Source organism: Rhineura floridana, chromosome 11 (assembly GCF_030035675.1).
Source record: "Rhineura floridana isolate rRhiFlo1 chromosome 11, rRhiFlo1.hap2, whole genome shotgun sequence".
Classification (NCBI taxonomy): domain Eukaryota; kingdom Metazoa; phylum Chordata; class Lepidosauria; order Squamata; family Rhineuridae; genus Rhineura; species Rhineura floridana.
Genome location: NC_084490.1, coordinates 25073302 through 25093421, shown reverse-complemented (window position 1 = coordinate 25093421; position 20120 = coordinate 25073302). Strand labels below are relative to the sequence as shown.

At 39.5% G+C, this 20120-nt stretch overlaps 2 protein-coding genes across 2 annotated transcripts; both read right to left on the bottom strand.

Moving 5' to 3' along the window:
- Positions 1 to 6550: 6550 nt before the first annotated feature.
- On the bottom strand, positions 6551 to 7450 carry LOC133367563 (vomeronasal type-2 receptor 26-like). Its single transcript, XM_061591657.1, has one exon. The coding sequence runs from the start codon at positions 7448 to 7450 to the stop codon at positions 6551 to 6553; it is 900 nt and encodes a 299-aa protein (XP_061447641.1).
- Positions 7451 to 10128: 2678 nt separating this feature from the next.
- LOC133367562 (vomeronasal type-2 receptor 26-like) lies at positions 10129 to 19895 on the bottom strand. Its single transcript, XM_061591656.1, has 6 exons — positions 19681 to 19895; positions 17042 to 17333; positions 15488 to 16345; positions 13367 to 13594; positions 12674 to 12800; positions 10129 to 11030 (listed from the first exon to the last, which is right to left on the bottom strand). Exons 1-6 carry the CDS (start codon positions 19893 to 19895, stop codon positions 10129 to 10131), a joined length of 2622 nt encoding a protein of 873 aa, XP_061447640.1.
- Between the last annotated feature and the right edge of the window lie 225 nt (positions 19896 to 20120).

The following is a 20120-nucleotide window of genomic DNA, read 5'->3' as shown; positions in this document are numbered from 1 at the left end:
CGTTATTCATTATTGACTACAGATCTGTGCCTCTCCCTCTCCAATGTCTCTGGCATATCAGGTGCTGCTTCATTTCTTTTGTGTCTACATTAAAAACAGAGTTAACAGGAAGGATTTGTGGTTTTGGTCTGTCCCTCATCTGCTGTCTTTGGACTCAGTAAAGTGCCTATTTAGAGGTGGTTCTACTAAAACAATTGACATGATTCAAAATCATTTGAAGATACTATTATATCCTACACTATAGCTGGTTTCTAACAAAAGTTTCATGAAGACCCTTTGAACAAAGTTGTAGAAGAGCATGAAATGGATGTAAGGGATGATATCATAGAGGTTTATAAAATCATGCATGATATGGAGATAGTTAATGGATGTTTGTCTTCCTCTTATAATACCACATCCTAGGTGTTAATGAGGCTAAATGGTGGAATATCCAGGATAGACAAAAGCACACAGCACACAATCTATGGAATCTGCTAACATGGGATGTAGAGAAGGCCACTAACTTAGATGTTTTCAAAAGGGATGAGACAAATTTATGGAAGGTGAGGCTAGCAGCAGGTACTAGATATGATGTCTATCTCCAAGAAGAAAATAGCAATTTCTGGGAGACAACAGTGGGGAAGCACTATTGCTTCATCAATATCACGTGACACGAGAGAGAAAAGGGATGGTGAACTCGATGGGCCTTTGGTCTGATCCAGCACAGTTCTTCTTGTGTTCTTAATACTCCCATATTCAAAGCAAAGAGGAATCAATAAAGTTCCTATCAAGAATCATGATTGTGTCTTGGTGGTCTCAATAAGATACATTCCTGCAAGGTTAATTAGGTGAAATAAACAAACTCTTCTGTATGTCTCAGAAAACTGTATGTCTCAGAAAAAGGGCAGCAATTGAGAATTATATAGAAAAGAAGAATTGCTAATGCATAGAAATGGCTTCAACCAAAGAAGTTTATATTACTTTTTTTACCGAATGCATTTCAGATGTGTGGCATAGACCTTGATAATTCTCAAATGGAGTAACGGGGGCGGGGGGTGCAATCACCCAAATTGCCAGCAAACCATGACCATTGGGGAGGGAATGATTCTCAAGTTTCCATAGCTGGACAGTTGCAAATGTTTTATATTCCAATGAAAGTAGTTCAAATCTAAAATATCTTAAATATAGGATGTGTGGTTAGAGCTGGGATTGACCTCTATTTCAACCCTTGGAGAACTGCTTCATCAGACTTAGAACTGGGCTAGTTGGTGAAATCATATAACACATGTTTAACACACTTTCATTGAACTGTGTAACCATCTTGCTGAATAGAAAAGTCTGTAGGAAGTATGGGAAAAGACAAAGAATTTTGAAAGAGTTGTGTGAATAAGAAGGGATGTATGGAAATATCTTGGGAGTTTTAGGGAGAGGGGCTACTTAAATATCATTATTTAAAATGCTATGCTAAATACAGTGCTTACAGAAGTTAGAAAGATGATTTAATTTTCTCTTAATATGTTGCCAAATATATTTTCTGGTATGCTGACATTCATTATTATGGAAAACTACAGTTTTTTTTTAAAAAAGGAGGTGCAAGAGGAGACAGAAAAGGCATCACATAATCTGAGAGAGAGTAATGGTGGAGAAAGATGATTTGTAGAAAATTGGATAGAGAAATTGAGAAAAACCAAAATGGACAGATCCACCCATTGCTAATCACATGTAGAGAGTGGATTTCAGCTTTTATGTGATCTGTCAATTTTGGTTTCTCTCCGTTTCCCCTTTTCCCAAGCTTACATTCAGTTCTCTACAATTATTCAGTTTGCAATGTTGTTTAAGTCTTCATGAAAATTCATCTGCTTTTTAAAGCAAATTTCTCTTTATAAACATAATTGTGATTAACCAAACAGAGGTTTCAATTATATATATAATGCAATGTTCCCTTACACACTTTTCCAAAGCAACTTTCCCTAATATAACACAGTTTTCCATGTTATTTTCACTAATATACTCATTCATATGCACACTTTGCCTTAGTATATGCATTTTTGTACACATTACATAGCTGGTGAATGCCTTGCAAAATTCAGAGAAGTGCGAATTTTGAAAGATGGCTGTATTTCGGCTTTTGTATTTTTTGAAAGTTCACCTTTGAATACAAACTGAATTGAATCCCACCTCCCAGCATTGATCATTCACCTTGACTGCAAAGGTATACAAGGGATGTGAGTTGGGGGGGTGAATTCCACTCCCCACTATTCTGGATTTCACACCTTCAAAAATTTGCTTCTACAGCTTTTTCACTCTGTTCTCAGTTGATTCAGTTTAAACTGGTGGAGACTCTATGGGATTCTTAAAGTTCACCTCATTATTGAGGTAGGTTTTAATGAGCCCCTGAACTATATTTCCACTTCTGTCTTGGATAAACAATGTGGGCATCCTATCCTCAGAGATTGTTTCACTGAGTTTTTACTTTAGGAAAGGGGGTCTAATCCTCTTCTCAACAATATTACATATCCATGTATGATGTCTGTCATCCAGCAACATCTGAAGATAATATATCTCCCCCCCCCATCCCCAGAGACTGAAACACATTTTGTGTTGAAAGAGATGGGGTATGGGACATCTGTGGTCTGGATAACCAGTTGTTTGATTTTTTTCCAGACCAGAGATGTGCCATATCCCATATCTTTCAACACAACCTGTGTTTCAAACTCTAGGATGGGGGCAGGAGATATAACCTTCAGATGTTGCTGAACTACAAGTTTTACCATCCTGGACCCTGACATTTGCTCAAGCTGGCTGGGGCTGATGTGAACTGAAGTCAAATAACATTTACAGAACCTCAGGTAACTCACTGCTGCTCTGGGACTAAACATTCTAGTGACCAAAGGAAAAAATCCAAGAGTTGAAATAAAATTATTAAGGTTGCTCTTAAACTCTTCAAATAATGGTGCTAAGGGTTCTTTGGTGAAGGCTTCTGAACTAGGCATGATGCTGCTGCTGCTGCGAGAGGCAATATTGCCAATGATGAAATCTCTTTTCTGATGATACTGGTGAAATGGAGTGTGTGGATCACAGACATTGCATTTTACAGTATGAGGCTTGCATTTTGCCTGTGGAAATAGTGTCAGCAGCAACACCAATAATATTACCATCCTCCATACAAATTTTCCCTCTACACAGAAATTCCCATAAAATCATTCATCTCTCTAATAATGTGTCTGAAATCGAGAGTGTAAAAACAATAAAAACAATGATCCATACTGATTTCCCCAGTATCATTTGTCTCTCTGACATCCACAGTGTAAAAACAGAAAAATAGTGATGAATACAGGTGGGTCCTTGCCTGTTCCTAGTCCCTAATTCCAGCTGTGATGGCTGGGGAGGATATATTTATACCAGACTTCTCCATCCTATACCCTTTAGATGTTTTGGATTTTAATTCCTATCTTCCCAAGATGGCTGCAGCTGATGGAGTTGTAGGGCCCCAAGTTGATTGATTTGTCGTTTCACAGACTACCTCACTATCTTTGCTAGTCCAGTGCAAGTTCATGGGTTTTTATTTTTTCTAGGAGAGGGAATATTAATTACTGTTCTTTGAGATAATTAAAGGGGAGATAATCACTAGTTGAAATCTGGTAATTTTCTGTGGAATTGCAAAAGCAAACTTGTTTCTTTCCTTTAGCAGAAGTTTTCATTCCCACTTAGGTGAGATGGATCACTTGGTTTCACATAATGAACTAGGGAAAGATATTGGCAACACAAGGCTTTGTTGTGGCACTAGAGAGGAAATGAAGTGATCTGCTTGGTTAAGCAAGTTAGATCTGGCAGATGTCCAGCTCAGCTGGGGCTACACCAGCGTAAGTTCCCAGCTCTGGCTTAGCCAGAGATATACCAACATAAGTCCCTCATCCCTTTTCAGATGGGGCTCAGTTGATTCAGCCAAGGCCAGCATCAGTCCCCAAGAAGGGGTGTTCCAGGGGCATGGTGGTAGGGACACCAAGCAGAGGAGGATTTCCACTGGATCATAACTCTGTTCAGCTCAGTCACATGACCTGGCATCCCAGTGGAACTTACACTGGCAAAAGTGATGGTGTAAATCAAACTCTATTTTAGAGACTTGTTTTCTGTTTGCAGGATTGAGCCACTCAGCCAGCAGTACCTTGCTCCTGAATGGTGTTTGGATCTGGTGTACTTTAAGAAGGTTTAACTTAAGCTGTCATCTATCATGCTGGCTTCCCATAGTTAAGAATTCTCCCAGAAAAATCAGTCCTGAGTCATGGAAGACAATGAAAAGTATGCCAGATCAAAACACTATTTGAGTGTGAGGCTACTGCTGGCTGAGTTGGCCCAAGCCTGACAGAGGGAAAACAAGCCTGCAGAATAGACGTCAACTTTTACCAGTGTAAGTTCAACTGGTGGAAGTTCAGAGATGAGATGAGCAGGTTATGTTGGTGTAGCCCAGCTGAACAGGGAACCAGCCAGCTGAACCAGAGACCCACCATATTTTTACGAAGAAGATGCATATTTTATACAAAGGATAGTTTGACTTAGCAAAACAGATTTACAACCCTCACCATTGTAAATGCCACTGGCTCACTTTAATGGGTTTGCTTTCGCTTTTCATCCCCTTCGCTCAACTCTTAACCCAGGAACTTTATTTGAGAATGTTGGGGATTGACATGTTATTATTGTTCTTTATTAGATTTATTAGTCGCTTTTTACCCGAAGGTCTCTAAGCAGCTTACAACATAGTTAAAACCAAGATAAATACAGTATATCGTATCGTAAAAAGAAAAATCATCAAACAACCACCCACCTACAAACAAAAAAAACCTTTGGCAGCACACTAATACAAACAACATTTGGTACACATTTACCTGGGAGTACGTCCCATTGAACACAGTGGGTTGGATAATGGTATGGACCAAGGAATTTCAGAAGAAAATCACCCTGTGCTTTATAGATTACAGCAAAGCCTTTGATTGTGTAGATCATGAAAAACTATGGAATGCTTTAAAAGAAATGGGGGTGCCACAGCATCTGATCGTCCTGATGTGCAACCTATACTCTGGACAAGAGGCTACTGTAAGGACAGAATATGGAGAAACTGATTGGTTTCCCATCGGAAAGGGTGTGAGACAGGAGTGTATTTTATCAACCTATTTGTTTAATCTATACACAGAACATATAATAGGGAAGGCAGGATTGGAGGTATGAAAATTGTTGGGAGAAATATCAATGATTTAAGATATGCAGACGATATCATACTACTAGCAGAAACCAGTAATGATTTGAAATGAATGATGATGAAAGATAAAGCAGAAAGCACAAAAGCAGGACTACAGCTGAACATCAAGAAGACTAAAGTAATGACAACAGAAGATTTATGTAACTTTAAAGTTGTCAACAAGGTCATTGAATTTGTCAAGGATTATCAATACCTTGGCACAGTCCTTAACCCAAAAGGAGACAATAGTCAAGAAATCAGAAGAAGGCTAGGACTGGGGAGGGCAGCTATGAGATATCTAGAAAAGGTCCTCAAATGCAAAGATGTATCACTGAACACTAGTCAGGATCATTCAGACCATGGTATTGCCGTTCTCAATGAGAAAGTTGCTAGGAGAGGCCCTGTTCTTCTCACAGAGCTTCAGTCAGAGTGGCTGGCCACTGGAGTTCTGTCATGGGAATGGGAGTCTCCTCTCAGCACCCTTCACAAACTACACTTCCCAATATTCTTTGGGGGGAGCCATAACTGTCTCATGTGGAATCAAAGTTTGGTGTTTGTGTGGCCCCTTGATTAGGCAAGTCCAGCATCTGTGAAACTGGCTTTTAGAACAGTTGGTTCTTACTGAGCATGCCTGGTCATATCATTGAGTTTAATGCTAAATTTCTTACATTAATTAAAAATCAGCCAGACATTTTTTAAACTTTTAAACCGCAGAAGATGAAGATCAGACTATGGGGCAAGGTAAGTAATAGGATTACAGGTACTCTGTGAACATGGCTGATTTTTAATTAATTCCAACAGATTATGAGAAACCTGACAGAAAAAAAGTCCAAAAGGGGTCTGGTTTTTGTCTCCTTTTTAAATGTTGAACTCTCGATTCTCTGTGACAGTTGTATGTACCGCCATGAAAATTTAGCGGGTTGTTAAGCAAGTGTTTCTGAGTTCAGGACTACAAGTTTTGTAAGGTTTTGTTTTGAAATGAGTTTATGGGAAGCATCAGAATGGCATGGGGTTTATTTTCAATTTAACATGGCAGAATGCAAAAAATCCATGCTGACTATAGTATACAGCCACTCTTGTGGCTGTATAATAATCTAACTTGTCTGGGCTCCAGATAGTGAGCATTATACCCCACAGGAACAAAACACACAGCACACATAGATGCAAAAGAAACAAAAAATGAGGATTAAAATATATAATAGGGTTTTAAAAAAAGATGTTATGTATGATTTATTAATATTTTAATTGTATTTCAAATCACTTTGAGATGCCTTGTAAGAAGGGATTCATTAATGAAATACATAATAATACAGCAAATTACATGGATATTTGAATTCTTTAGTATTTCCTCCTGATTAGCTGATCCCTATCATTCAGCTCAGGCCTCAGCAAAATAATGTAACATTTTGGGGAAAAGATGCAACCCAATAACCCCGCACTGGAGGCTAAGATAGAAAAAATCTCCACAGCCACCATATATTTTCCCTTCGTGCTCAAGTAGGTTGGGACAAAGGAAAGCCAAACACTGCAAAAGACCAACATGCTGAAGGTGATAAATTTGGCTTCATTGAAACTGTAAGGCAATTTCCTAGCGAGGAAAGCCATCGTGAAACTATTAATTGACAGAAAACCTATGTAGCCCAAGACACAGTAAAACAGAGACACAGACCCCTCATTACATTGCAGTATAATTTCTTCAGGCACTGACATCATGTCAACATCTGGATAGGGAGAAGAGGTTGCTAGCCACATGGTGCAGATTACAACTTGGATAAGGGAGCAGGAAAGAACAATGGAGTTAGCCAGTCCTTTCCTCACCCACTTCTTCATCCTGGATCCTGGTTTGGTGGCCATGAAAGCCAGAACTACCGTGACAGTTTTTGCCAACACACATGAAACAGCCACTGAGAAGATGATGCCAAATGCAGTTTGTCTGAGGAGACACATCAGTTTTTGTGGATGGCCAATGAATAGCAAAGCACAAAGGAAACTGAGCATGAGGGAGATGGGGAGAGTGTAAGTGAGGATTCTATTGCTGGCTATGACTATGGGTGTGTTCTGGTGCTTCATAAATGTTCCCAGCACCAGAGCTGTGATCAAAGAGAAGGAAAGAGAAAAAGAGGCTAAAATGAGACCCAAAGGGTCGTCGTAAGACAGGAAACTTGTGTCCTTGGGAATACATAAATTCTGATTTTTATTTGGATATTTTTCATCTTCACATTTGTGACAGTCATTCATGTCTGCCAAAAAAGAAAAAAGAAAACTGCCTTAATCTCAAAAATATGATATATGCTTTATGCTACAAATCCAAACATAAGTTCAAACAAGACAGATGGTAAATAATAGAGCCTCTCTCCCCACACCCGCCTCTCACAGCCAGCCTATCCAATATACAGAACTGGCTAAGGAAAAATATGGTAGGGAGAAGGTAACATACCTTTCATTATTTTCTAGCACAACAGTCAGAAACCAAGCAGTATTTCCCAGTTTATATTCTGTAAACCCTCCCTAAAGCATTTTAGGAGGGAATTCATTAGCAGATACACATGTATCTAGCAGCCCACTCTTTGTTATTCAGTGAATCATTAATTTAAGGAACTATTATGAAATTCAGTCTTTGCCAATTTCTATCTGAAATGATCCAATCTACTTCCCTTAGACTAATGTGTGGATTCAAATTTCGCCCTTCACTGGTTTTTGTAGTTTTTCAAACATTATGACATAATTCTCTGAATTTAAAAATTATCAAAATATGCATTTAAATATTGTTAGAGGATTGAGAGGGATGATGACTTTCAGCTGCCCCTTTGCAGCCTCTGTTTGGGAATCTGTACAGGTGGAGTTGGAGCAAAGAAACCTGCTCTGCTAGTCAACCTAGTTCCATTCATAAGTAAACCATGCTGGCCAGTGTCTTATGTTTGCTGGATGGACCAAATCTGCATATGTAAGAATGTGGTCCAGACAAGTCCTGTTGACATAGGAAATCTTGCAGGAGAGTGAATTACCCATACAACAAGGAAGCAGTTTCTGTGTGTAATTTAGAATTAGTCTGAGGAGAAGCTGGGAACTGGAGACAGAGGGGTTTGCCTGCTCTGTGTGCCATGGTCCTGGAGTGCCTCTCTGGAAGCCTGATCAGAAACCAGGATCAGAGGGACTGTTGATGCTGAGAACCACTTTATCGTATGCTCAGTATGTGTAAATAAAACCATATATGCAAAAGGCAGCACAATCTCTGCTGACCTTCATTCCAAGGAAACCAAACCCTGGGTAACCACTGGAACCTCTGGAAGTCTCACACTGCTCATAGACTGGGGTGCATGAAACAAGTTGTTTTGTAACAATGAAAACACATTTGAATATTATTTTGAGTGAAAATATACATTTAAACAAATTGAGAGAAAATGCAGATTTAAATAATATTTTGAAAGGATGTTTTTATTTTAAATATGAAAAGATATAAATTAGGAGCAAAAATATGTGAAAGTGGCAAGCAGCAGAAATAGACAGGGTATCCAAATATTTATTTATTTATTTTATTATTAAATTTGTTAGTCGCTCATCTGGCTGGTTGTCCAGCCACTCTGAGCGACGTACACAATAAAACAGAAACATGATAGTTAAAATTTTAAAAACAGTAAAAAACGGTAAAAACTTAATCTGTCCTAAAAGCCTGCCCAAAAAGCCAGGTCTTCAGAGTCCGACAGAAATTGATCATAGATGGGGCATGGCGTAAGTCATTTGGGAGAGAGTTCCATAGGGTGGGAGCCATTACTGAAAAGGCCCCCTCTCTGGTCCTCACCAGCTTAGCTGTTTTAACCGGTGGGATCCAGAGAAGGTCCTCTGAGGTTGATCTTGTTGAGCAGCATCCTTGTCGACGCTGGAGGCGCTCCTTCAGATAAGCTGGGCCACAACCATTCAAGGACAAGCAGAACTGAAGTACATCAAAGTATTCAAATATAAATGTGTTGTAGATGATGAGTGCAGGCTTCTTATTGAACATATCAGCTGCAACTAAATATAAACACTGTCCCTCTCAGACACGCATGAACCTGCCTTTTTCACTGGGTCTGTCTCCAGCCAAATCTTTCTACTTTGTTTTAAAAACTGTGAAAGGAACCTTGATGAATGCATGATATTTATGTGTATGTTGTTCTTGATTACAGGCAACAAATTATGTGTTGGTACAATATATTTCTTACGGTCCAGAGCTTGTAAAAGTTACTTTTTTGAACTACAGCTCCTATCAGCCCAATCCAGTGGTCATGCTGGCTGGGGCTGATGGGAGTTGTAGTTCAAAAAAGTAACTTTTCCAAGCTCTGTTCTTACCCTCCTGGTCTGAAATCTTCCCCTCTGCGCATAGAATACAATCATAGCAGCAAAATGGCTCCCCCTCTTTCACTTTCTTGTTAGAACCAGGATGGCAACTCTGAGTACACATAGAGTTAGGCTGTGTCTAATTCATAAATGAAAGAGATAAAATGATAATCCTGAGAATATTATGTTTGCCACCCTCAAGTTCTGAGGAATTGGCTTGTGTTGGTGAAGTAGCAACGGATGCTGCTTCAATTTAATTTCACTTTATTTGTATGCCGCTTGTCGGGCGGCATAATTGGTGGCATTGAAGGCGCTCCGTGAGATAAACTGGTATTTCAGATAATTAAATGGTAATGTCAACTTGTTTCTTTCATTTAACAGTTTTTATTTCCAATTAGGTGAAATGGATCATTTGGTTTAAATGAGAAACTAGAAAAAGATGCTGGAATTAAAGATCTGGGTCTGGAACTAGAGAGAAAATGAAAAGTTATCAGCTTGGATGAGCAAGTTTAATCTAGTGGAACTCCAGCTCAACTGGGCCACGCTAGTGTAGTAAATGACATATATAATAATACCACAAATGACACAAATATTTGAATTCTTTAGTATTTCCTTTTGATTAGCCGATCCCTATCATTCAGGTGAGGCCTCAGCAAAATAATGTAACATTTTGGGGAAAAGATGCAACCCAGTAACCCAGCACTGGAGGATAAGATAGAAAAAATCTCCACAGCCACCGTGTATTTCCCCTTCGTGCTCAAGTAGGTTGGGACAAAGGAAAGCCAAACACTGCAAAAGACCAACATGCTGAAGGTGATAAATTTGGCTTCATTGAAACTGTCAGGCAATTTCCTAGCAAGGAAAGCCATCATGAAACTAATAACAGCCAGAAAGCCCATGTAGCCCAAGACACAGTAAAACAGAGACACCGAACCCTCATTACATTGCAGTATAATTTCTTCAGACATTGACTTCATGTCAACATCTGGATAGGGGGGAGAGGTCGCCAGCCACACAGTGCAGATGACTACTTGGATAAGGGAGCAGGAAAGAACAATGGAGTTGGGCAGTCCTTTCCCCACCCATTTTCTCATCCTGGATCCTGGTTTGGTGGCCATGAAAGCCAGAACTACTGTGACAGTTTTTGCCAACACACAAGACACAGCCACTGAGAAGATGATGCCAAAAGCACTTTGTCGGAGGAGACACGTCAGTTTTTGTGGCTGGCCAATGAATAGCAGAGCACAAAGGAAATTGAGCATGAGGGACATGAGGAGAGTGTAGGTGAGGTTCCTGTTGTTGGCAATGACTATGGGAGTATTGTGGTGCTTTGTAAATGTTCCCAGCACCAGAGCTGTGATCAAAGAGAAGGAAAGAGAAAAAGAGGCTAAACTGAGGCCCAAAGGTTCTTCATAAGACAGGAAACTTGTGTCCTTGCGAATACATAAATTCTGGTTTTTATTTGGATATTTTTCATCTTCACATTTGTAACAGTCATTCATGTCTGCCAAAAAAGAAAAAAGGTTTTAATCTCAAAATATGATGCATGTTTTATGTTACAAATCCAAACACAAGTTCAAACAAGACAGATGGTAAATGATGGAGCCTCTCTCCCCAACCTCGCACCACCAAGGCAGCCTATCAGATATACAGAACTGGCTGAGGAAAAATGTAGTAGGGAGAAGTTAAGTTCCCTTTCCTGATTTCCTAGCACATCAGTCAGAAACCAACCAGGATTTCCAAGTCAATATTATGCAATCCCTCCCTAAAGCATCTTAAGAGGGAATTCATCAGTGGATACATATGTATCTAGCAGCTCACTCTTTGTTAATCACTGAGTCATTCATTTAAGGAACTATTATCAAATTCAGTCTTTGCCAATTTCGATCTGCGATGATCCGATCTACTTCACTTAGAGTAATGTGTGGATTGGAATTTAGCCCTTCACTGGTTTTTGTAGTTCTTCAAACACTGTGACAGAATTCTCTGAATCTTAAAATTATCAAAACATGAATTTAAATATTGTTATAGGATTGAGATGGATGATGTCTTTGGAGGCCCCCTCTCCAGCTTCTGTTTGAGAATCTGTATAGATGGAGTTGGAGCAAAGAAACCTGCTCCACTAGTCAGACTAGTTCCATTCATAAGTAAACCATGCGGGTCAGTGTCTTTCTTTGCTGGATGGACCAAATCTGCATATGTAAGAATGTAGTCCAGAGCAGAGCTTGGAAAAGTTACTTTTTTGAACTACAACTCCCATCAGCCCAATCCAGTGGCCATGCTGGCTGGGGCTAATGGGAGTTGTAGTTCAAAAAAGTAACTTTTCCAAGCTCTGGTCCAGAAAAGACATAGGAAATCTTGCAAGAGACATTCCCCCATACAACAAGGAAGCAGTTTCTGTGTCTAATTTAGAGTTTGTCTGAGGAGAAGCTGGGAACTGGAGACAGAGAGGTTTGCCTGTTCTGTATGCCATGGGTCTGGGGTGCCTTTCTGAAAGCCTGATCAGAAAACAGTGATCTGAGACTCTTAATGCTGAGAACCCCTTTATATTATGCTGGAGTTGTATATATGTGTAAATAAAACCATATATCCCAAAGACAGCACAATCGCCACTGACCTTCATTCCAAGGACACCAAACCCTGGATAACCACTGCAACTTCTGGAATTCTTGCACTGCTCAGAGACTGAGGTGCATGCAACAGTATGTTTTGTGAGAATAAACACACACCTGATTTTTATTTTGAGGGGAAATATACATTTAAACACATTTTTGAAAGGAGTTTTTAATTTAAAAAATCACAAGTTATAAAATGAGCAAAAATATGTGAAAGTGCCAAGGAGCAGAAATAGAAGAGGTATCCAAACAGATTTCAAGGACAAGAAGAAATATATATCAAAGTTTTCAAATATAAATGTATTGTAGATGAAGTGTGCAGACGTCTTATTAAACATATCAACTGCAACTAAATAAGCACACACTGTCTCACACACACACACGAAACTGCCTCTTTCACTAGGTCTTTCTCCATCGAAATCTTTCTACCGTGTTTTAAAAACTGTAAAAGGAACGTTGGTGAATGCATAATCTTTATGTGTATGTTCTTCTTGAATACAGGCAACAAATTATACATTTGTACAATTCTTACCCTCCTGCTCTGAAATCTTCCCTTCTGGACATGGGATGCAATCGTAGCAGCAAAATGGCTCCCCCTCCTTCACTTTCTTGCTAGAACCAGGATGGCAACTCTGAGTACATACAGAGTTAGGCTGTGTCTAATTCATAAATGAAAAAGATAAAATGATAATCCTGAGAATATTATGTTTGCCACCCTCAAGATTTGGCGGATTTGCTTGTGTTGGTGAAGTAGCAACGGATGCTGCTTCAATTTAATTTCACTTCATTTACAGTATATGGCTTTCCCATTGATTTCAATGTGCAAACACCAATTCACTGTTAATGTTTTAATTGTTAGTAATTTTATTGTCTGTAATAAGGACATGACCAGGTTGAACTGTGTGTTATGCAGTGTAGTTTTTATTATCTTGTAAAACACAATTTCTTACCTTCCTTAAGTAGGCATGACCATACAATTTGGGGAAAAGACAAAGATAGGTAGCCTAAGCATTGCAGGCATTATCTAGTGTAGCTCATTGGGTGGAATTTTGAATTTATATGTGCTAGAGCATGAATTATGAATCTGTGTATATTTAGTATAAACAAACTCTAGTTATAATTCACAACATATATACTGAACAGTGATCACTTCATTGTGTATTTTACTCTAGAGTTCTCAGTCCAAGTAAAAAACCTTCAGAAATGGCTAACAGTTATACCCTACCTGATTGAACCAGTTGTGCCATGTTATGGCCTTCTCACTGATGGTGAAGACATGATCTGGAGGAGACTGGGGATCCATCCTCCCAACTTTCACTCTGTGAAAGGATTGGTTTGGGAAAACAATCCAGTTGGTGACATCAAATCCCGCTATGATCTTCCCATTCTGGTCAAAGGAGACATCTTCCCCAGCATTGTTGTTAAATGAGACACCCCTCAGAAAATGATGTAGCTCAATTCAAAAGGAAACAGCAAGCATTTAGAAAAGGCTGCAAGTCAGCTGGGGACAATGATGTTTTGCACCTTTCAGATTGAGCTTTCTAACTGTCCCCTCTGGATGGAAACAACTTTCCATATTTTTTCTCTCTATCTGGAAGCAAATGTGTTTTAAATATATATTTTTCAGTCACTTTGGCAGCTGTTTCAAAACTCTATTTAGAATGCACACATAATCATAAAGATTTTGGCAATTTATGAAAAGTGGATACTCTGTACATTTCCTTTTCTATACACAGTGGGTTTATATAGCATACCCTCTAAATATCAAGTTCAGAAGTAAACGTGGATCCTTCTTTAAGCAAAACAATACCATCCAGATGCAAGAGGAAGGTTTAAACAGACTTGGGAGAATCCCAAGTTTTGCAAAATTACAAAACAATATTTTAGAAAAAGAAACTCTGAGGAGAGTAGGAAATACCAAAAGTATCCCAACGAGGACTGAGTAGCAGTCACAGAATGTTGTCTGTCTGTTAAGAAGAAAAACTGAAGAAACAGTGAGGGGAATGGAATTATCATGATATGCATCCTTTATGTAAATTGTCATTCCCCAGTAGCTAAACAAACCCTGAGTTGCTTGTGTTAAGCAAAATGTGTTCACCATAAAGAATGTACACCTTGATTTCATGTGGATCCTCCTGACAGGTATTGAATGGGCATTAAATATACATCAAATTACTTGCGAGGAAGGTCATTATAACAAGTTAGTAAGCAAGAAATTTACTTAAGCAATCAAACAATGTTTCAGAATAATATTTGGTAGCAGTGAATAGAACATTCACTGAAAAAGGACAACCATTGTAGTTATAAGCAAGAACGTATTTCAAACTTTTCTCATAAAAATGGAAACAAAATTAAATTTCCCCTGCATCCCTTCCCCTTAGAATTCTGTCTAAAGAATAGAGATGTGGAGAAACTCAATTTTGTTTCCATTTTAATGAGAAACTACTTAATGTGTACTTTTTGAACAAACCAAGAAACAATTATCCTTCAAAATCCACACTTTCCTAAATTTTGGGTTGAAGTTTATATTAGGGGAAAGAATGCATAAAAATGCATACATATGTGAAAAAAATATATTAGATTACAGAAAATTAGTTTTAAAAGTATGTATTAGGCAACTGGGTATGGGACTGATTTCATAACGATTTCTTTAAAAAAAACTAAATTGCTGCACAAATTAGAACAACTTAATTTAAGATTAGATAACCAAGAAACCAAAATTGGCAGATTTATCCATATCTATAAAACCTTATCTTTTCTCTTACCCAAGAATTGCATGATTCTGTTACCTAAAGGATCTTTCTGACCTCTTCTGAAAGGAAGAGAAGATCCAATGACCAAGTGAGGGACCAAGTTGTCAAAAGCCTCTAAATGTTTATCTGAACTTTCTCTATTTATATTCTGAAACTCATCTAGATCAGAAATAATCATTAATTTGTCTTGACCAATCATTCCTAATGAACCATAAGAAGTCCAGATTTTGTCACCAACATGTCAGCAGTTCCTAAACGGCGAGTTTACTTTGTGGTTCAAAAAGGAAGTCTTGATTTGATGTCAACTATGAGTTCCCTTCCTTACTTGCAACCTTTAGTAGAACTGTTTTGAATCGAACTTTTTCCATTACATGTCCATAATGTCATGCTAAGAAGTAAAATAACAAAACTAGCGTATGAACTTATAAGTGAACATATATAAAGGTGCCATAGGCCAGAAATAGATTGATCTCTCAGTTCCTCGTTTAGGAGCAGTGCTGTAGTTGCATGTGACAAAGTGGCAAAAGGGACAGACAGAAAGGAAACCAGAATGTGTCTTGCATCTCTTTGAGTGAGAATATTGAGCCCATTACCTGCCACAGCTGCTGATTTGGGAACTTCAGTCCTCTTCTCTCCACAGTTGCTCTCTGATTGACTCTAGACAACATGGCATGTAAAGCATGGGCCACAGCATACACAGCATTGTAGATGCTGTAGCTATGGCCAGTCATGCTCATTTCAAAAAAAGGCCCAGGAAGCCTCTCCAGTTTCTCATCTCCAGTGCAGATATCCCCGTCCACTTCACCCAAAACAGCATCAGGGAATACACAGCCAAATGCCTGTTGCCAGAAGTCCCTAATGAAACCATCTCCTTTTGTGTTGGAAGGGGTTTTACTCTCAACAAATTGGTGAAATCCTGGGAGATCTTTAGAAGGGAGGCTGAAGGAGAGAGCCCCATGGAGTATTTCTGTATCCCATGTCCTTTGGTAGACAAATGAAGTGAGCTCCATCTGAGCTGTCAGAATCCACACTTTACCTTTTGGCTTTCTTGCCATGTGTTCTCTTTCTGATAGATAAGGCAACCATCTGAAAAATGGCACAGTGTATGATTCCCCATAGGCCACAACTGCATTGGCTTTGCTATCAATGATTCTATCATGTATTTTGGCACCATTTTTAAATAAAGCATTAATTTCATTAACATAAGTAAATTTCTGAGTTCTTTCTGTGAAGGCAAAACAGATACCACTCCGGGAGAAAAGTGGAACCACAGTTTCTACAAATCTATCTCCGTATTCATCTTTGGTGGTAAGGATCCCAATCCATGTCCACCTAAAATGCAGAAGGAAAGAGAGAATCCCCTCAAACTGAAGGTCTTCCTTGGGGGTCATCTGGTAAAAGGAAAGGCCTGGAGTTTTATCTTGCATCACTGGTGCAGAGCCATAAATGAGCTAAAGAGAGATGTGGAGAAAGAGGCAGCTATAATAACAATAATAATAACTTTTGCATATCACTTTCCAGTACTTAGATCACTTGCAATATATCATATCAGCAATGCTTACAACATGACTGCTGAAATTCAGTTCTCCAGATTTCTACTGCATTTTTTAAAAAAATCCTCATGAAATTTCTTCAGCATTTAATATTTTCCCCTAATATACACATTTTGTGTATACAGTTGATGACTATTGCTCACATTTTTCCAAAAAATTTCTATTAATGTATATTAATGTATATTAATACATTAATTTCCTTGCATGCTTTCCCCTAATATATGCATTTTGTAAACATTGTTTGGTTGGAGAATTGCAATGCAAAATTAGGTTGTTTTATTCTTTCACAGGATGGCTGCATGATGATGATGATGATGATCTACATTTATATGCCTGCACTCCACTGTCACAGGGTGGGTTATAAAATCTAAAATTCAGTATCAAAAAGGATTAAGACACATTTCAATCACAATAATAGAGTGGGTTATGAAAACATACATCTCACAAGCCCAAGGTCAGAGTAAAGAGTTGTGTCTTTAGCATTTGCCAAAAACTGTACAGCATTGAGAGGGGGGGGAAGGAAGAGGGATGGAGGGAGGAAGGGAGGGAGGGGGTGGAGAGAGAGAGAGAGAGAGAGAGAGAGAGATCTCCCACCTGTGGAACCTTATAGATATCCAAAACTGTTGCCACTTGAAGAGATGTTTGGGAGTCCAGTCCCCCAATGACGGCTAAGAGGTTTTTCTCAAGGCCACACAGGTAGTTTGGGATAAATGTCTCCAATGTGAATATAAGTAGCATTGTGGCATGATAGGTCCATTGTGCATTGAAATAGCTGTCATAGATGTGGAAACCCAAGGTGACATTGGGTAATATCCGAGGGTTTTCATTAATCTCCTTCACTGCGAATTGCAAGGCCAGGATATGCTGGTAATTCTTGGGCACGACACTAGAATGAGAGTTGCATTCTGTATCAGAAAGATATGTCAAATTTAAATATATGTTCAACATCATCCACACTATTTAGATTATTTATTACTGGAGGAAATTCTTATTCCAAGGTAGCCTACTGTATCCAAATATTAGATAATAAACTATGTAAATGCTCATCTTTAGAACAGAAAACACCCTCTACACTCTTCAAAAGGTACAGCCACATTGCAAAAGTTAGGAACCAGAGTTTATATGGAGCCTCAGTTTGGTTCCCTGGTCTTAAATTCTCTTGCTTTTTATTTACACACACACAAATACTTAAGGGGGATGGGTTCTCATCATGAACAGTCCATCATATCTTGCTTCCCATTGCCCATAGCTTTTGGGGGTCCAGAGATGAAGCCAACCTCTCTATCTGTCTCCCCAGCTTCTCCTCAGACTAGACTAAAAACACAAGCCCCTCCTTGGCTCCAGGATAGGGGGGAGTGCCTCTCTCCTGAAAATAAGAACAGGATCTCTCTGGTCCAATATGTATTCACCTGTTAATGGGCACTTGACAGATCCATTTGCTCACCTGGCCACTCTTTTAAATGAACAAGGAGACTAGCCTGATCAGTGGGGCAGGTGTCCTCCTTTGCAAGTTGTATCTCTTACAGGCACACACCTGTAAACTACAAAGGGTGTCTCAGATATCATCCAAACCCACCATCACAATCCTATAACACTACCCCATTCCCTGAAAATGCCTGTCCCAAACCTGCAAACAAACGACAGAATAACAGCATCCCCTGCAGAGAAATAACATACAGGTTAATAAAGGCATTGAAAAACATACATCATCAAAAGCATAGTCATAACACAGTCACATTTCCACACAACACAAGTACAAAAATAGTCCACTCCTTCACAGCAAGTTTTCAGTTAATTCCTCTCTCTTTTGGCTTCCTCTTCTTTCTTGGAGCTCCCAGTCACAGTTCTGAATCCAAACGGCTTACCCAGTCCTCATACTTGGCAGTGCCCAAGATAGTGAGTTCCCAACATGTTTAAGCAGCACTACAGCCTCAGCCCCCTTTGTCCTGCCTTGTTCCACTATAGCACAGCAGCCCTCAAACACACACACTTACCTTTGCTCCCCCAAACAGTTGTATACACACAAAATCTAATAGGCATAGTATAGCAATGCAAAAACCTATCAATGTAATCCCCAAAAAATCACTAAATAGTTCATATCCACACAAGCATGCAAAAAGCACAAAACAAAAGCATTTCAAAAGGCAATACTAAAACCATCAAGAAAAATTCCTACACAGTCTAATAACCATAACCAACACCTCCAAACCATGCAGTTGCCCGCATGGCCCTTTATCTTGGGGCTTCATGGAGTTCCCAGTCCAAACTGATCCCTGCTGCTGCCTGCAGGGTTTTGGGACACATCTTCAAGAACACATTTGTTTTCTCTTCAGCACACAGCATACTGTAGCCATCATCTTCCTACTTTCTGCCTTGGGAAAAGTCCTTAAGCCAGTCAACCTCATCTTCTGCCCCAAACTCCAAATTAAATTCCTGTCACAAGTCTTTATCTCGGGGCATATTCTTCAGGACTAGCTGGCCTAAGAGTAGACTAAAAACACAAGCCATACTTTAGCTCCAGGATGGGGGGGGGGCTTCTCTCCTGAAAAGTGTTCCAGTTACAATATGATCTCTCTGACCTAAAATGTATTCAACAGTTTATGAGCACCTTTAGCTCACCTGGCCACTCTGTTAGACGAACAAAGGAGACTGATCTGACCAGTGGTGCAGATCTCCTCCTTTGCAAGTTGTATTTCTTACAGGCACACAATTACAAACTAAAAAGGGTCCCACAGATATCATCCAACAACTCCCCCCAAATCCTATAACAATATTACATGTCCTTGTATGATACCTGAATGTTTCCCCCGGTGAGGAAAATGGCAGCCCTGGTTGGAAGGGGGATGACTAGAGGAAAGCAATGTGGGGAAAAGGGGGAAACAATCCCCAGTGCTGTGACCCCCAATCCAAAATCAGGGGAACAATCACTAGTATTAACATTTTGTCAAACACCCAAAGATCCTGATCCCAAGAATGCCATATCCCATCTCTTTGGACCCATCCAAACTATACTTCAGCCTCGAGGAGGGGTGGATAATTTGTAGCCCTCTGTAACCCTCCAGGTGTTCTTGGACAGCAGCTCTCATCATCCCTGACCATTGGTCATGCTGGCTGGGGCTGATGGAGTTCAACAACATCTGCAGGGTCACCGGTAGTCACCCCTCTTCTAGGACTGTAACTGCATTGGCCAAAGAAGGAATCAACACACAAAACTGAAATGATTAACGTCATACTTCAGCTCTTCAAGCAGTGCTGGCGGGGGTTCATTGGTGAAGGCTATTGAACTGGATATGATGATACTGTGAGAAGCAATACCACCAATGATGAGGTCTCCTCTCTGATGATACTGGTGAAGTGGAGTGTGTGGGTCACAGACATTGCATTTCACAATGTGAGGCTTGCATGTTGCATGAGGAAGTAATAGCAGCAAGACCAGGAACACTACCATGCTTGGTACAAGCTTTCCCACTACACCAGATCCCCCAATTTCCATCTACAACACTATTATTAGAGCCTCTGACACTAAAACGGCCTCACAACCATTTAATCAGCTGATATGTCTGAAATCTGGAGTCTAAAATGTAACATAGTGGTGATGGATCTCACCTCTTCCTAGTCCCAAGTCGTGCTGTGGTTGCTGGAAGGAATATTTATGCCATCATTCAAGACTGTT